Source organism: Condylostylus longicornis, unplaced genomic scaffold (genome assembly GCF_029603195.1).
Source record: "Condylostylus longicornis isolate FDR11 unplaced genomic scaffold, ASM2960319v2 ptg000010l, whole genome shotgun sequence".
NCBI lineage: Eukaryota > Metazoa > Arthropoda > Insecta > Diptera > Dolichopodidae > Condylostylus > Condylostylus longicornis.
Genome location: NW_026577979.1, coordinates 5,027,052 through 5,042,674, shown reverse-complemented (window position 1 = coordinate 5,042,674; position 15,623 = coordinate 5,027,052). Strand labels below are relative to the sequence as shown.

The window sequence follows — 15,623 nt, the reverse complement described above, 5'->3', positions numbered from 1 at the left end:
ATTCAGTTAATCGAACTCAAATTATGAGTTGTTTTAGCTTCACTTAGCTAAAAACTGAGTGAGGTTTAGAAATGCTATTACAGTTCTATACGATAGAGCATTACAATTATATTTCGATGGCCCATCTAATTGCTATGTATAAAAATTATTATCACATTTCTACCATATAATTATATACGCAAGTATATAAAATAAAAAAAAATCTAACGTAGTTAACATATTACCGTATGCAAAGTGTATATTCTGGTTTGATGACAGTGTTGCACAATGTTACTTACATATACTTAAAATTTGAAGGAATTGTCCTTTTAAATATTTCCTTCAAATTTTAAATATACAAGTATGATTTTAATTAGCATGTTTACAAAAAACTGGAAATATGGCTCTTAGAAGAGTTTTACCTTGTGCTATCTGAAGAGTTCCCCAGAAAATTCCGTTAGTTAACAGAATTCAAATTGGACTGGCAAAAATTTTATTTGGCTTTTAGCAAACGTTCTATTCCCTAGATCAGTAAAGACATAGATAAGTTTTCTATTTCCACAAAATAGTATAATTACACTTACGCTACCATAGAAAAACGCATTTCCGCCGAAAACTCAACCTGCGAAATTTGATAATAGCACAGGACTTCTCTTTCTACATCCATTTAGTTCGGTAAAATAACAACATTGCAATCGAAGTATAAAAAGACAGAAAAAAAAAACAAAAACACAAAAATTATTTCCTAACAAAATGTAAACACTATTTCACCGTTAATAGTGTGAGGTATTTCTTTCATATTGGATTAAGATGAATGTTTGATAATATTATTTTTTATATATGTACGTGGTGGTAGCAATGAATATTTGCACGAATATTTGAATTAAAGTAAATTCGAAAATAAAATTAGAAAAATACAAGCATTTTTAATAAAAATTTAATTTACAAAACAAATATTACGTATAAATGATTGTGAGTATGTATGTATGTGTTATAATAATCCACCCGCAAAAATTTTAACAAAAATTTTTTCTTTACACACAAAATATTTTTTTAATATTTAATGGCGAAAATGAATTTATTTTGATAATTAACAAGAGGATAAGGTAATGATTATCATATAGTATTAACTTTAATTTTATTTGGAGAAAATCAATTGAAAAATGCCTTGAACATTTTGTTTATATATATATGCTATATATCTATATTTTATTTTCAATATTACGAGTATATACAATTAATTTTAATATAATATTATTTTCAATCACACGTTTTCTTTTCTAAATCCTAAAGAAAACCATTCATGACAGAGACGTTCGTGTTAATTCTAAAATACATTCTGCAAATTTGAAGTACCAATTTGAAATAAAAGACGGACAAATATGGTCAGATCGATTAAGAATTTGATTTTAAGCAAGAATATACACTCGCACTTCGAAAGTATGGAAATGCTTCCTCTTTTTCTTCTGTAATACGTCAGTCACACCAATTTAAATAGAATATATTTTAAAATGTTAAACACTCGCCTCGAAGCATGCAATTTTTAGAATTTTGTGTAGAATTGAAAAAATTAATTGCTATATTCTTATGTGTCATTTAGAAGCTATATTAAATGTAAATAAATAAATTATTAAAATTGGTTGATATTTAGTCCATTTGCTATAAATTTTGGTCGATAAAAAATTATAAGTATTTTGGCTAACGATAGCTAATTTTCAAAATTTTTTAATTTTAATCCAAAATGAAATATTTTTTCGTATTTCATTGTAGTTTAAAGTTAATAAATTCAATTTAATTATTAATATTAAAAGGTTAATAATTTAAATTTTAATATTTATAAGAAATTTGTGGAAGTATTTCAAATTATTACAACATAAAGGGACTTTAATTAAATCATAATTAGGTCAATTTTCTGACATTTCTTTCAACAGATAATGTGCAAGTTCTCATTTTGTTTAAAAATCTATACGTACAATATTAAATATTAGATATAACGCCTTCCACTTAATTGATTTGTATACTACTGGTGTACATGTATATATATAATTAATTTATTACATAAAGAGAGATTCGAGTAAAAAATTTCAATACAATAAATTATTATATTTCACCTTATTTCTATTCTCTTTAAACTATACAAAATTTCAATTTATATAATTAAAATATCTTAATAAAAGTATTCGTATATGCGTGTTTAAGACTATATTTATTATTCGATTTATTTATTATGATAATATTGTACAATCTATCAACACTATATTAATTAATCATGAAAGGGAACAAAAAAAATAATGTTGTTTAGTACCCAATTATTGGGCATGCATGCATATAAAATATGTCTAGGTACTTTTCAGTTAGCTTGTCTATATAAAGTACTACTCTTTTAAATTTTCTATATTCATCCCTCCAAACCAAATCATCAATATCATTTTTATTATATTTTTTTTTTTCCTATTTTCATTCATTTCAAACGTTATTCATTTTGCTCTTAGCAATTAATTTCTAATATGTTACACCTTCAAAAGATAATGTTTATAGGAAAAAAATAAATGAAGTGAGATATGAATAGTGAAAATATAGGCATTCGCATGAATATAAATAAAGTATGTTTAAGCATAATGATAGTACTAAAATGTTACGAATCCCTACAGATAAAAAGGTAAGCTCTTTTATATCTTATATTTCACCTTTATACTAAAATCGCTAACGTATACGCACTCTAGAAAGAAACCTGTTGTCTCATTCTCCTTTGTATGTTTTTATTTTTTTCTTCTTTTCTTTTCTGTCTGTGTTCAATTTTAGCAGTATTATTATTATGTATGAGTGTATTACATTTAGACATTATTGTTAGGTAATCATCATCGGACATTGAATTTAAACTAACATCATCCTTACATAATAGAAAATTCAATAATATGTATTTTGTATGTAAAACTTATATTGTAATTATACCTGGTGTCTAATTCATATTTACATTCATTGTTAATAGATGGCATCACATTAAGAATGTATAAATAATAGTACATTGTTATACGTGTACTTTTGAAATGCATGCAATGATGACTCTTCTAAATTTTATTTTAACATTTTTATTCATAAGGAAGAAAGTGTAAGTTTTAACTGATAGCTATTATAAGAGCAATATTTTAATTTTTTATCAAATTTAAAGATTTTGAATACTTATTTAAGTTTTACTTTATATCTTATCATTTTTAAACTGCTCGTCATTGATAGTAAAGTTAATTTTCTCTTTGAACTGCCCGAATATTTTTGTGATAACCTCTAGTTCGTGATTTCGAAACCACAAAACTTCGTCTTGGTTGATTATTAGTAAGAAATTAATTAAAATTTAAAGCTAATTATGTTTTCTTATTTTGAAATTGATATTTTATTTGCTACAGCAACAAATCATATAATTTACTCTAGCATATTAAAAATTGCAAAACTTAATTAATTCCAATAGCTTTTTAAATATAATTGGATGAAAAATTGAAACTATTTAATCACACGATTTTTTTTGTTAAAAATGCGAAATTATTTTCTTATTTAAAATAAAATGTTGTGGGCTTGTGGGTAACTTCAATGCTTCCTCTTTTTAAGATTTAAAACTTAAAATGCATGCTTCACTTTGTTTTAAAATCGAAATATGGCTATCAAATTTTCATGTTAATTTTTATTATTTTACAAGAAAAAAATGAATTTTTTTTTGTGGCTCAATAAAAATAAATCAAAGATGATCAAACATGCTATCAAATTAAATTATTAATTTTTTGTTGAAAATTTGTTTATTATGTTTAATATTATATCTACAATTTTTAATATTAGAGTTACCAGATTCATTTGTAAAAAAATTAAATTTAGAGTTGCCAGAGTCCTTTGAAAAAAATTCTGAAATAATGAAATGAAATGAAATGTTTCTATAAAGGAAATTTTAAGAATACCTGTTAATTAATTCTCTTAGCTGTATTATTGGAATCAATGGATTTTCCCAAATTACTTATATGAATTAACTAAAAGCTTTATTCGCTAACTAGATATGATGACTCAGGAAATAGAATCTACTATAATTAAATAAATACATTTAAATAAATTTTGACTCTATTTTCGCTTTAATGCATACTAGGCATGAAAAATTATTCGATTCATTTGCTCTAAGGCATAGCGATTCGACTGCTTCTTACAGTAAGAGTGAAGAAAGATCGAAATATTTGATTGATTATTTAATTATTCTAGTTAACGTTTAACATTTTAAAATATTTTCTTTTTGTTATGCAGCCTTTACTGTGTTATGTTAAACATGGCGTTGGTAGAAAATGTACTTCCTTACAAAAAATTTAATTTAAAGTTAATAAATACCATTTTTGGTAACTACCATAAATAACTACATTAACAAAACTGATAATATACATTTATATGTATTTGGCATTTATATTGGGATAGTAGTTAGAATAATACAAAGTTGCCTTCAAAAATTATAGATTAAGGGATACGTGCAACAGTTTAACAAACAATTTTTTTAAATTAATTTGTTAAAGTAATTAAATTACAATGTTCTCAAGTTACAATACCATAAAAAAAGGTAACCTAATAAGGAATTTCCTGTATTCTCTTATAAAATCTAATATTTTTTCCAATCTTAAAATGGTCATGTATATGGTAAATTATTAAAATATTTGGGAATGATAATAAAAATTGTCCTCAATAATCTATTAAATTCATTTCGATTAAATAGTTATCAATATTTCCGGCTATATACTGATTAGCATTTTCTCATTAGAATAAAAAGCTTTGAAAATTTTAACTGCCCATGTAGACAAAACCTATATTACTCCAAAGATAAGATCTGTTATTGGTTCATACTCTATAGCCCCTAAATTTTAATTCTTTTTCGAATTTTTTCAATATTTTTAAAATTTTGATTAATGTCGATTTTGAATTGAAGGCTCTTCACGAATTTGTCTATGATGCACTATGGGTAAAATTTAATTGGTCTATCTATAGTTTAAAAAATTTCGAACGCTTGAATATAAATTCTAATTAACAAGCTTATTATTCAAGTACCACATCAGTTATCTACTTCTTATTAAATGTCAAATGCAGAAAAGTACCTTAATAACAGGAAATACCAAATCGAAATAATCAATTTCAGTTTTGTCTGCTTGGGTAAGAAAATTTAAAAATAATTTTATTTATTTTTTTAATTCAAACTAAAAAAATTTTTTATTTGTTGTCGTCAAAGTTTGTCTTTCATTTCGTTTTCATTTTGTACAGATTTTTTTTTAAATTTAAATTAATATTCATTATTATTCAATAATTTATGAATGAATGGTGTGAAATAAATGCACAATTGGTAGCAAGGTAGAAAAGTGTTAAAAATTTAAATTTTTATGACTTCATTATTATTTTTATTATTATTATTAGAGTTGTATAGTGTGACATGCATAAACTTAAATGGATCTATATAATAATATATTGGTATATAGAGCTTTCTTGTTTATTTTGTTAGAGACACCCACATTATTACCAGTTTTGTATGCATAGTTTTAAAATAGAATGCAAATATTTTCTAATATTGAAAATATTATTTATTATTCACAATCTATTATACATACATTTTATTTCGTAATTTATGTGGTGTACAACATAAGATGATAATCGATTTTAATACAAAAAAATGTTTCTTAAATTTACATTATGTCTTTATATTTTAAAATAATGGTATTGTCTTGTTAAAAAATATGTTTTAGTAACTTAGTTGAAATGGATTTGTTATGAAACTGTCACAATAATATTTTATTAGAGTTCATCGACTGTCATAGAATTATATATGTATTACAGTATAATAATATTAGTTCAAAATTCGAAAAAAATAATTTTATTTATTTTTTAGAAATATAATTTTTAGAAAAAATTATTATATTATAATAAAAGACGTTTTATTTGGTCTACCTTAAAGCGTTAAATTGCTTAATACATATTGAAACCATTCTAAGAACTGCCACTATTATAAATGCGCACCTTACAAATCAACTGTTATTTCTAAACTCTTTACAATAATTTATTTTCTAGCTTGAAAACTTAATTGATATCAATCAATGAAATTGTGTTAAAAACAATATACAGGATTTCCCATACAATAGCGTGGGGCTATACAAACTATTGTATAGTCCCTCGTGAGTAGACAAGATTATTGTATGTAGATGATGTTCAAAGCTCAACAGGTTCGAAATTACAGTATCGGACCTAAAGTCATTCTCGACTGATTGATTATATGATGCCAGTATGTAACACTGGCAGATATGGAAATTTTAGAATAAAGGATTTCTCATAAATATCTGCATTAGTTATAATCTTTTCAAATTTCGGCATCACATGATTTTAAAATTCGAAAAATTTAAAATTTTATTTTGTTCATCTTTAAAAAACGTCAATTTTCTCCGTCACGTAACATTGGAGCTTTCTTCAATTTTAGTACAGGTATATGACTAACCATGGTATCTGATCTGTCTTAGGTATTATGAAGAAAAATAGAGTACAACAAAATGTTATTTTGTAATAAATTCTTACAAAAATTTAGAACAACCATTCAAAATGGTGTCTCTCTTTTGTTACGCAAATGTTCAACTTAACAACCTAGTTTTGCAGGGATTAAAATAAGTAGAAATTTTTTTCTCTATTTAGAGGTTTAAATCTGAAATTAAAATAACAAATTGCTCATTGATTTCTTATTATTTGTATTGCAAGTTTCATTTTAATATTTGTGAATAATTTAAAAAATAAAAATATTTTTACATACATACATATTTAAATAATTTTTAACTTATATCATTATTTACTTATCTCTTCTAATTTTCATTTTCTACGCAATAGTCATTACTGTAATTTGGGATTTTCCCACAATTCAGAAGCAATTACAATAAGACTTTCCAACACCCTTGTACGTATATGTATGTGCATTTATGAATCGCCATATTTTGTACAATGTTTTTGAATTTTTCTTTTGTATAGAATTATGAAAAGCTTTTACAAATTCCGGTTGTCAAATAAAATTGAATTTTTATTATAATTTAATTATACAAATAAATTCAAAATTTTATGACTTAACTATAGAGTATAGATACATACAATTTAAACCTTAATTTATTCGTTCATTTTCAATAATTTTTGTGTATTTGATTTGTCTGTTTTTAGGGAATTTATAAAAAATAAACCGTAATGCATCTAAAGTTAAATAATATTAAGTTTTAATTTTTAGCGATCATTCGTTGGTGGTAGTATGCGTAATTTCAATAATATTTATGAGACATACATACATTTAATAGTATTTATGTTGAATATTCAATTAGCTAGTGTTTTAAACACATTTATCATTTTGCAACCGTGAATTTGAAAAAAAAAAATTTTAAGCAATTCTTCATATATATTGAAGAGTGTATTTGAAAAATTTCAATTATTTACAAATCTAAAGTCATATCATATAAAATTTAGTTTTTCGTACTCTTCTGATAATATAGTGTTGACTAGGGGCCCCTGTGGTTTGCTTATAAGCAGCATTATCTGTTGTAAGAACAGGATTGTGGCAATCAATTTTAAAATAAGTTTAGAAAAATTTGTACATATTATGGCATACATATGCAGGTATATTATTGTATATGCATAAATATCATATTGGTTTGAATACTAATGATAAATAAAAGTAATGGAAATATTTTTAATTTAATAAATTTTAAGATGTAATATGTGTCACTGTTAATTACATAGATATGATTAAAATTCAATTTAAGAATTAGTTAACAATTAAGAACGAAAAATTTCCTTATAAACAACGTTATCTGTTAAAATATTTCCATCATCGATTTTTCCCTGACGAACCGTATCTTTGACTTGAATTTTTAAAGAATTGGAGTCTATGGCTCTTGAACATACTGTGTATAATTGTCCATGCGAAAAGCACGGCTGGGGGAGATAGAGGCCAACCTTTTCAAAAGTTTGCCCCTGGGACTTATTTATAGTCATGGCATATGCAAGACGGATGGGGAACTGATGTCGAACAAAATTAAAAGGAAAGGAAATAGTACCTTTCACGCTAAACTTTAAAACCAAAGTGAATGTGAATTAATAAAAAATCAATGCCTCTTTTCTTTAAACAGACCTGGCTTGGCTACTTACTCAATTGAAATTTCGCAAGGACACGAAGAATAATTGCCTTAGTTATTCGTGTTTTCATATCTCTCACAATTTTTAGTTTTATATTTTTTAATTCCATTCCATGTTAAATACAACAACAAAAAATTATTTTACTCTTACTTAACTCATTTAAAATATTTCGCTTCCTTTTGCTTTTTATTTTTGTTTATGGTAGTAAAGCAAAAAAACAAAAAAAATATTACTACTCTTTTTTTATTCTCTTTCGCTTTTCGCTTTTCATTTTTTGTTTTTGTTTTACAGTATGTATAATCAATTGAGTAATGTTTCTACCCAGTATTCTCTTTTGCTATTTTCATTTTTTTGTTTTTGTTATTTATTAGATTATATGTATACCTGTTCATGAACTGGAAAAATCTTGTAAAATATAATATAGATTGTCCTACATTTTTAACATAAATTGCTCTAAATTATAAATATGTCAATGCTTCATTGTGAATATTTGCATAAATATCAAATAAGTGTCTTGTTAAGTTAATTAATTGCCTGCTAACTAAGGAAAACTTAAAAATTTACCCTAGATATTGCGTAGAGTTTAGATAAAAATAAAGATCATGAATGCGAGGTGGGGAAGCTTAAACCCCGCATTCATGATCTTTATTTTTAATATGTTGAACATCCAAATTGCAAACTTTTCAAAACAAAAGTCGTCCTTTACCTGTTTTATTTGCTGCTGATCTTAACTTATTCCTATTATCAAAATAAATTGATTTAGATTTTTCATTATTAAAAAATTCGCTTTTATCATTGACACTTTCGTTTCTTGAGTTTTTTAACCTTTAATTTTTTTTTTTGTTTTGAGGTTAACAAATCCTATATTTGAGATTATTAACACTAATCGAGATATGTATAAATAGTAAATTTTTATAGAACATTAATTTTTATTTTTTTTTCTATTTTGCTTAGAATATTAAAATAAATTTGAAATTTATTCAAAAATTTCTTTTTGTATTTTATTATAAATTGTGCTATCTACGATTTATATTTTCGATGACATTTCCAATCATTAATATTATTTTAAATTTTGTAGAATTTTTGAATAAATTGCGTAATTTTAGAGATTAAAAGAGCAGCAAAACAATACCTGATAAGTTGAATATTACAAAAACAACGAAAGGGTATATAATTTATTTTTTCGACAATAATTTTGACAATAATAACAGCAATATAACAGTTCAAATGGTTTAAGTGCGCTACTCGTAATAATTTCTAATAAAATGTCTTTCTTGTCCTGTCTACATCAAATATTATGGAGCATTTTTTATTATACATTGCAAAATACTGCTTCTATATGAAAAGGTCTTTTATTTTTATACCCGTAATTTTTAAAAAATGTTGCGGATAATAAATTTTTAATATAACGTACATATGTACTCGTATATGTAACTATATACAAATATTTAACAAACAATCGAACTGCCTTTTTTCTTAACACATAGCAAGCCTGCTGTGTGTTAAGAAAATTGGATTAAATTTAAGAAACACTAGTATAATAATAATTAGTATAATATAATTAATATCTAGTATAATGTAATTAATATCTAGTATAATAATAATTAATTTGTAGATTCTGAATTTTTGGAAAAAGTATTACAAGTTCATTATTTTAAAATGCCCGATAATCTACATAATGTTATACTATATCTTATCAATAAGGTGTCGAACAAATCGAAAATTGGGCTTCTCAATTATCTGTTTACGAGATTGAGGTAAAAAACCCAGAAAATTAAATAAAAATAGAAATTCTATTTTGTATAGGATTCGCGATTTTCTCTTGATCATCTTGTATCTTCATTTTACAACGTTGTAGTATGATGACTAAATTTTACTATTACTAATTATACAGACGTCCGATACAAAATTCCTTGTTTTATTTTGAATAATTTTAAACAAACACGAAATCAAAGTCAATAAGGAATTAAAAATAATGAATTTTAAACTAATTTTTTATATTTCTAAATTAATTAATAAAACAGGAGAAAGAATTTAATTAAAAGAAAAAAAAATTAATTAATAAAATTAAAGCTAGTCTTAAAATTTAAAATTCGACTGCTTTGCGTCATATATAGTTGCTCTCTTTTAGATAATAATGAATGAGTTTTTGCTTGTTGTATTTTTTTTTGTCATTCTATACTAATAGTAAAATTAGTTGAATAAAGTATACTACCTGTATTTTGTTATTCTTTTTTAATAGTAATTAGTAAAAACCAGTAATTAAAGTAATAATAATTAAATAAATTAAGATATGAATATGTATAAATCTTAAGTTGATATGTAAATAGGTGATATTAAGAATTTGCAAACAAAACTCTTAAGTGATTATGGCAAAAAAAAAATTGATCGTATACGATAAATAAAAAATTTAGTTTAAAATTAATTTTTTCATTTTTTTTTCATTTTAATTAACTATCTTGTTCTAAAAATAACATGAATTTCTTGACTTCATCAAATTAATCAGGATGGTATAATCCTGAGATATAACTTAATTGATTATTTTGTTTTTGTACTCAAAGTTATCGTAAATGTCACTTAACTAATAGCTGATATTCTTAATTGAATTTTCAATTAATAAAAATTTTTGCAAAAAATCTTAAATTTTACAGAATATGGCAATATAGATGATATAATTTTAATGTTTTTGTTATTATTTGTGTTGCTAAAATTAAAAGTTGGTGTTTGAAGAATTTTACTGTCAAAGGAATCAATATTAATACGTTTGCCTTTTTTATATTTTACGATTAATGTGCCGATTATATTTCGATTTGTATTTAAAATCAGAGCTGTTTTAATATGGAAAACATGTTTATGATATTTAAGGTAAAATGATCACTTTCTTGATTTTTCCGCTTTTAGAGTTTAGAGGGAAAACAATAGTTTTTTTTTAACAATAAATTGTGATTTATTCGATAAATTTTCAAAACATTTCAAAAGAAGTCAGAAATTTTACCGAGATTCAATTTTGTTTAGGTTTAGAAGAATGTGTAAGTTTGGTGTTAAAAGCTGCTATTGTTTAATATTATGCGTATGATTTGTTGAGTATGTTGATGTCATTAAATTTTTTTGTTATATATTTTAATTTATTACTCATTCTAATACGGTTCATTTTTACACAAAACATTTTATGCAATTTTAAAGGTGAAGATCTATTTTGCCAGTGAATAATACACTTTATATAATAGATACTTATAATTTATATGGAATAGGTTGACTTGAATGTTCTGAATCTAAAATAAAATAATAGACAGTTTTTCAAGTACAAATTATTTTGTAATTTTAGGGAAAAAAAAAGAATAAAATTTTAATTTGCATACAATTTTTAAACGATAAATCAATCGTCATCTTTTCTTTTTAAATATAAATATAACTTTAGCTGTAAGCAGAATCCTTTCATGCCTAGACTAATTTTAAATGGCTCATTCGAGAGGTTTACTTTTTCTCATAATTCAGTTGAAATGACAACTATTATATATTTAGTATTGCTTTCCAAAGCTGCTAGCAAAATGTCGATATGAACCAAATATATTACAAGGTTATACATACATAATTTTGATGGTAAATTAACAGATTCAAACTGCTGAATTTATTGTCCACCATTATTTTTACATCACTTGGTATAATGGCAAACCCAATTAATCGATAATGCTAAGTTTGTATAATATTTTAATAACTATACTATTTCCTATTTAAATGTTTAAAACATGCTTTTGATTATTTAAATATTTTTGGAACATTCTTAACCTGAATCGCGATCACCTCTGTGACCTCTGTAGTCAGCCAAATAATATTTGAATTTGAACCACAAATTGGGAATTGTCTCCTTTGTAACAATTTTGTTATTTAACATCTCTTAAAGTACTGTTCGTATGATTGCTTGAATGAACTGCAATATATTACATTATTTGTTATGAAAGTGTGTATTTCGCTTTACGCGCTTTATTTAGTGTTCAGTTATTTTACAGTTTGTAGAGAAAATTTCTTTTCATTTATTTAATTAAACTGATTGAATTTCGTAATAATTATAATAAAAATATTTTATAATTAATTAAAATTAATTTTTTTTTTTATAATTATTTATTTATTTTATATCAAAAAATAATATTCACTTTTAAAAACAAAAACCATTTATCGGCTTCTCCCATTTTTTCTTTTGTTTTTACAGTAATTTTTAAAAATAATAATAATTATCCTCCACGGTCATAATAAAATAAAAATTGTATGCGAAGCTTGTGCGTGCATATTATTTGGCAAATTTTGTATATTTTTGCTTCTTATGTTCGCATAACATTATTTTTGTTTACTTACATATTAAAAATGTATGTACAGTTATTATACCCGTACGAACGTATGTTCGAAGGGTATACTAAATTTGCCTTACCGTTTGTAACGCTAAGAAATAACGGTGTTAGATATAGACTCAAGTGTATGTTTTTGATCAGCGTCAAATTCTGAGTTGATTTAGCTTTGTCTGTCCGTCCGTCCGTCCGTCCGTCCGAACGATAACTCAAAAACTAATTGAGCTAAGTTCACCAAATTTTCACAAATGATTTATTGTAGTAAGTGCCAGAACCCTATTTAAATTGGACATGATCGGGGTACCGGTTCGGGTAGCTGCCATACAACTTCAAAATTTATTTGGCTATATCTCAGAAACTATAAAAGCTGTGGTATTAAAATTTCACACAAACGAATATATTAGTAGGGCCAATATACCCCATAAAAGTCGTTGAAATTACTTGGCTCCTTCTGGTACCTGCCATACAACTTCAAAAGTTATTTGGCTATATCTCAGAAACTATAAAAGCTGTGATATTGAGATTTCACACAAGTGAATATATTAGTAGGGCCGATGTGTCTGGTAAAAGTCGTTGAAATTGCTTGGCTCCTTCTGGTACCTGCCATACAACTTCAAAAGTTATTTGACTATATTTCAGAAACTATTAAAGCTATGGTATTGAAATTTCACACAAGTGAATATATTAGTAGGGCCGATGTGTCTCGTAAAAGTCGTTGAAATTACTTGGCTCTTTCTGGTACCTGCCATACAACTTCAAAAGTTATTTGACTATATCTCAGAAACTATAAAAGCTGTGATATTGAGATTTGACACAAGTGAGTATATTAGTAGGGCCGATGTGCTTGATAAAATTCGCTAAAATTTCTTGACTCTTTCTGGTAGCTGCCATACAACATCAATAGTAGTTTGGCACAACCAGTATTTTGAATAACACATAGTACTGAAATTTTGCATAAATTAATATGGTAATATGGCAACTTAAAGTCATAGTCTGCCCCATAGTTAGTTATGCCCCATTAGTTATTCGCACATAGGATAACAAATTCGTACGGGTATCACAGAGTTGACAAGGTCAACTCTATTTTTTTTCTCGTTATAAGTATTAAAATTACATTCATATGGTATAGTTACCAATATTGAATGGTGAAGATCAAATACTTTTTGAAAATTACCTAAAGTTTACATTTTTAATTTTTCTTTTCTTATTTTTCCTTTTTGTTTTGTTTTCTGTACTTACATACATACATATGTACGTACGTCAAATTTGTCTTTAGTTTGGTTTCTGTGTTAAAAATGCGTTAACAACTTGATTTTGGATTAAAAATGTGTGTTAAAAGAGGGTATGATATAATAATACTAGAGTATCTCACTTATAAATGGGATTGAATTTTTACCATCTGGCATCTGAGATGTATGTAAGATGTGAAATTCAATTTCTTTAACTCCCATAAATTTTTTCTTTTAGTTTTTAGTATAAAATCATCGAACATTTTTCATTTTGATATTAGTCTTTAGTAAACCATCAAACTCTTTTGGATACGTCTTCAAAATCTCTACATAAAATGGTAAAAAAAAAATAATTAAGAAAAGGAAATAACAAAAAAAAAAAATAAAATTTTTACTTTCGTTTTTCTTTTCAAAAATTTTCGGGATTATTGGTGTATTTTAACTGAATTGTATGCTACCGTCGTTAACATTTTAAAAGCGAAAAGAAAGTGAAATTTATTACGTTATTAATGTAGCCATGGTTACATTATGTATAATTATTAGTGATTAATGGATATTTTATTGAAAAGAAGAATAAAAAGTGATAATAAGAAATAAATTAATTAATAATTTTTTGATAATTAATAAATTTTTAATTAATTAATAGTGAATCCCTTTACACATTTGATTTGATTCTAAACTGTTATTTTTTTTATTTTATAGAAATTAAAACTAGTGTTACTGTTAACTTGTATAGCATCAATAGCAGCCGATGTATCACATTTATTTAATAGTCAAAATGGATATGGTTATAATAGACCACAGATTTTTGAACAAAATCATGATGCAATATCTATTCAACCATCTCCATTACCAGAACGAGAATATTTACCACCACCTTCCGCTCCCGTACCAAATTATATAGAACCAGCACCAGCACCACCAGCACCTATACCAACATTTGCACCAGTTCCATCTCTTCCGGCTCCAGTTCAAACTTATGTTCAACCACCCCATGCTCCGGCGCCAGAATATGGTCCACCACCACAACAAGAATATATTCCACCACCACAACCAGAATATATTCCACCACCACAACCACAATATATTCCACCTTCACCACCAATAAGACAACCACATCCAGAATATTTACCACCACCAGTACAATCGGTACCATTACCAGCTCCAGCGCCAGTATTTAGACCACAACCTCAAATTCATGTTCCAGCCCCAGTATATCATGCACCAGCACCTCAAGTTCATATTCAATCAGCACCTATTTATCGACCACCTGCACCAATTTATCGTCCACAACCACAGCCAATTCATGTTCCAGCTCCAGTATATAATGCACTTCCACCACCAGTATATAGACAACCAGTTACACAAACAATAGTAATACGTAAACCAGCACCAATTTATTCTGCACCAAGACCACAACCACATTATGTAGCACCACCCCAACCGCCACCAATTAAAACAATTGTAATTAAACATCACCGTGCACCATCACCAGTTTATCATTCACCAATATCACAACCAATATCAACATATATTCCACCTCCACCTCCACCACCACCAGCACAACAATTTATTCAAACTCAAGATTCTGGTTATAATTACGATAGACCAAGTACTACATTTATCTCTTAAGTAGAATATGTGATGATCGATTAATCAATTATTTTATATCGAATTTTTTTTAATTAGACAAATTTATTTTAAAATGAATTTTTTTTCTCCATAATTCTAGTGATTTGATATCATATTGTTTTTTTTTTTTTTGCTAAAAGAGTTTCATTTACCATAAATTATATAATATGTTAATATTGTTTACTAGATTTTGTAAGTCATTATTATTATTAGCATCTTGGAAAAAAAAATTCATTCATTGTTTATATTGCCATTCATGAATCATTTTCGGATTTAATTTAATAAA

At 25.6% G+C, this 15,623-nt stretch overlaps 1 protein-coding gene across 1 annotated transcript; it reads left to right on the top strand.

The window, feature by feature from the left end:
* The first annotated feature begins 2,584 nt into the window (after positions 1-2,584).
* LOC129618865 (uncharacterized) lies at positions 2,585-15,337 on the top strand. The gene is made up of 4 exons (XM_055533889.1): positions 2,585-2,638; positions 14,408-14,477; positions 14,568-14,903; positions 15,225-15,337. The coding sequence occupies exons 1-4, from the start codon at positions 2,585-2,587 to the stop codon at positions 15,335-15,337; spliced, it is 573 nt and encodes a 190-aa protein (XP_055389864.1).
* The last annotated feature ends 286 nt before the right edge of the window (positions 15,338-15,623 follow it).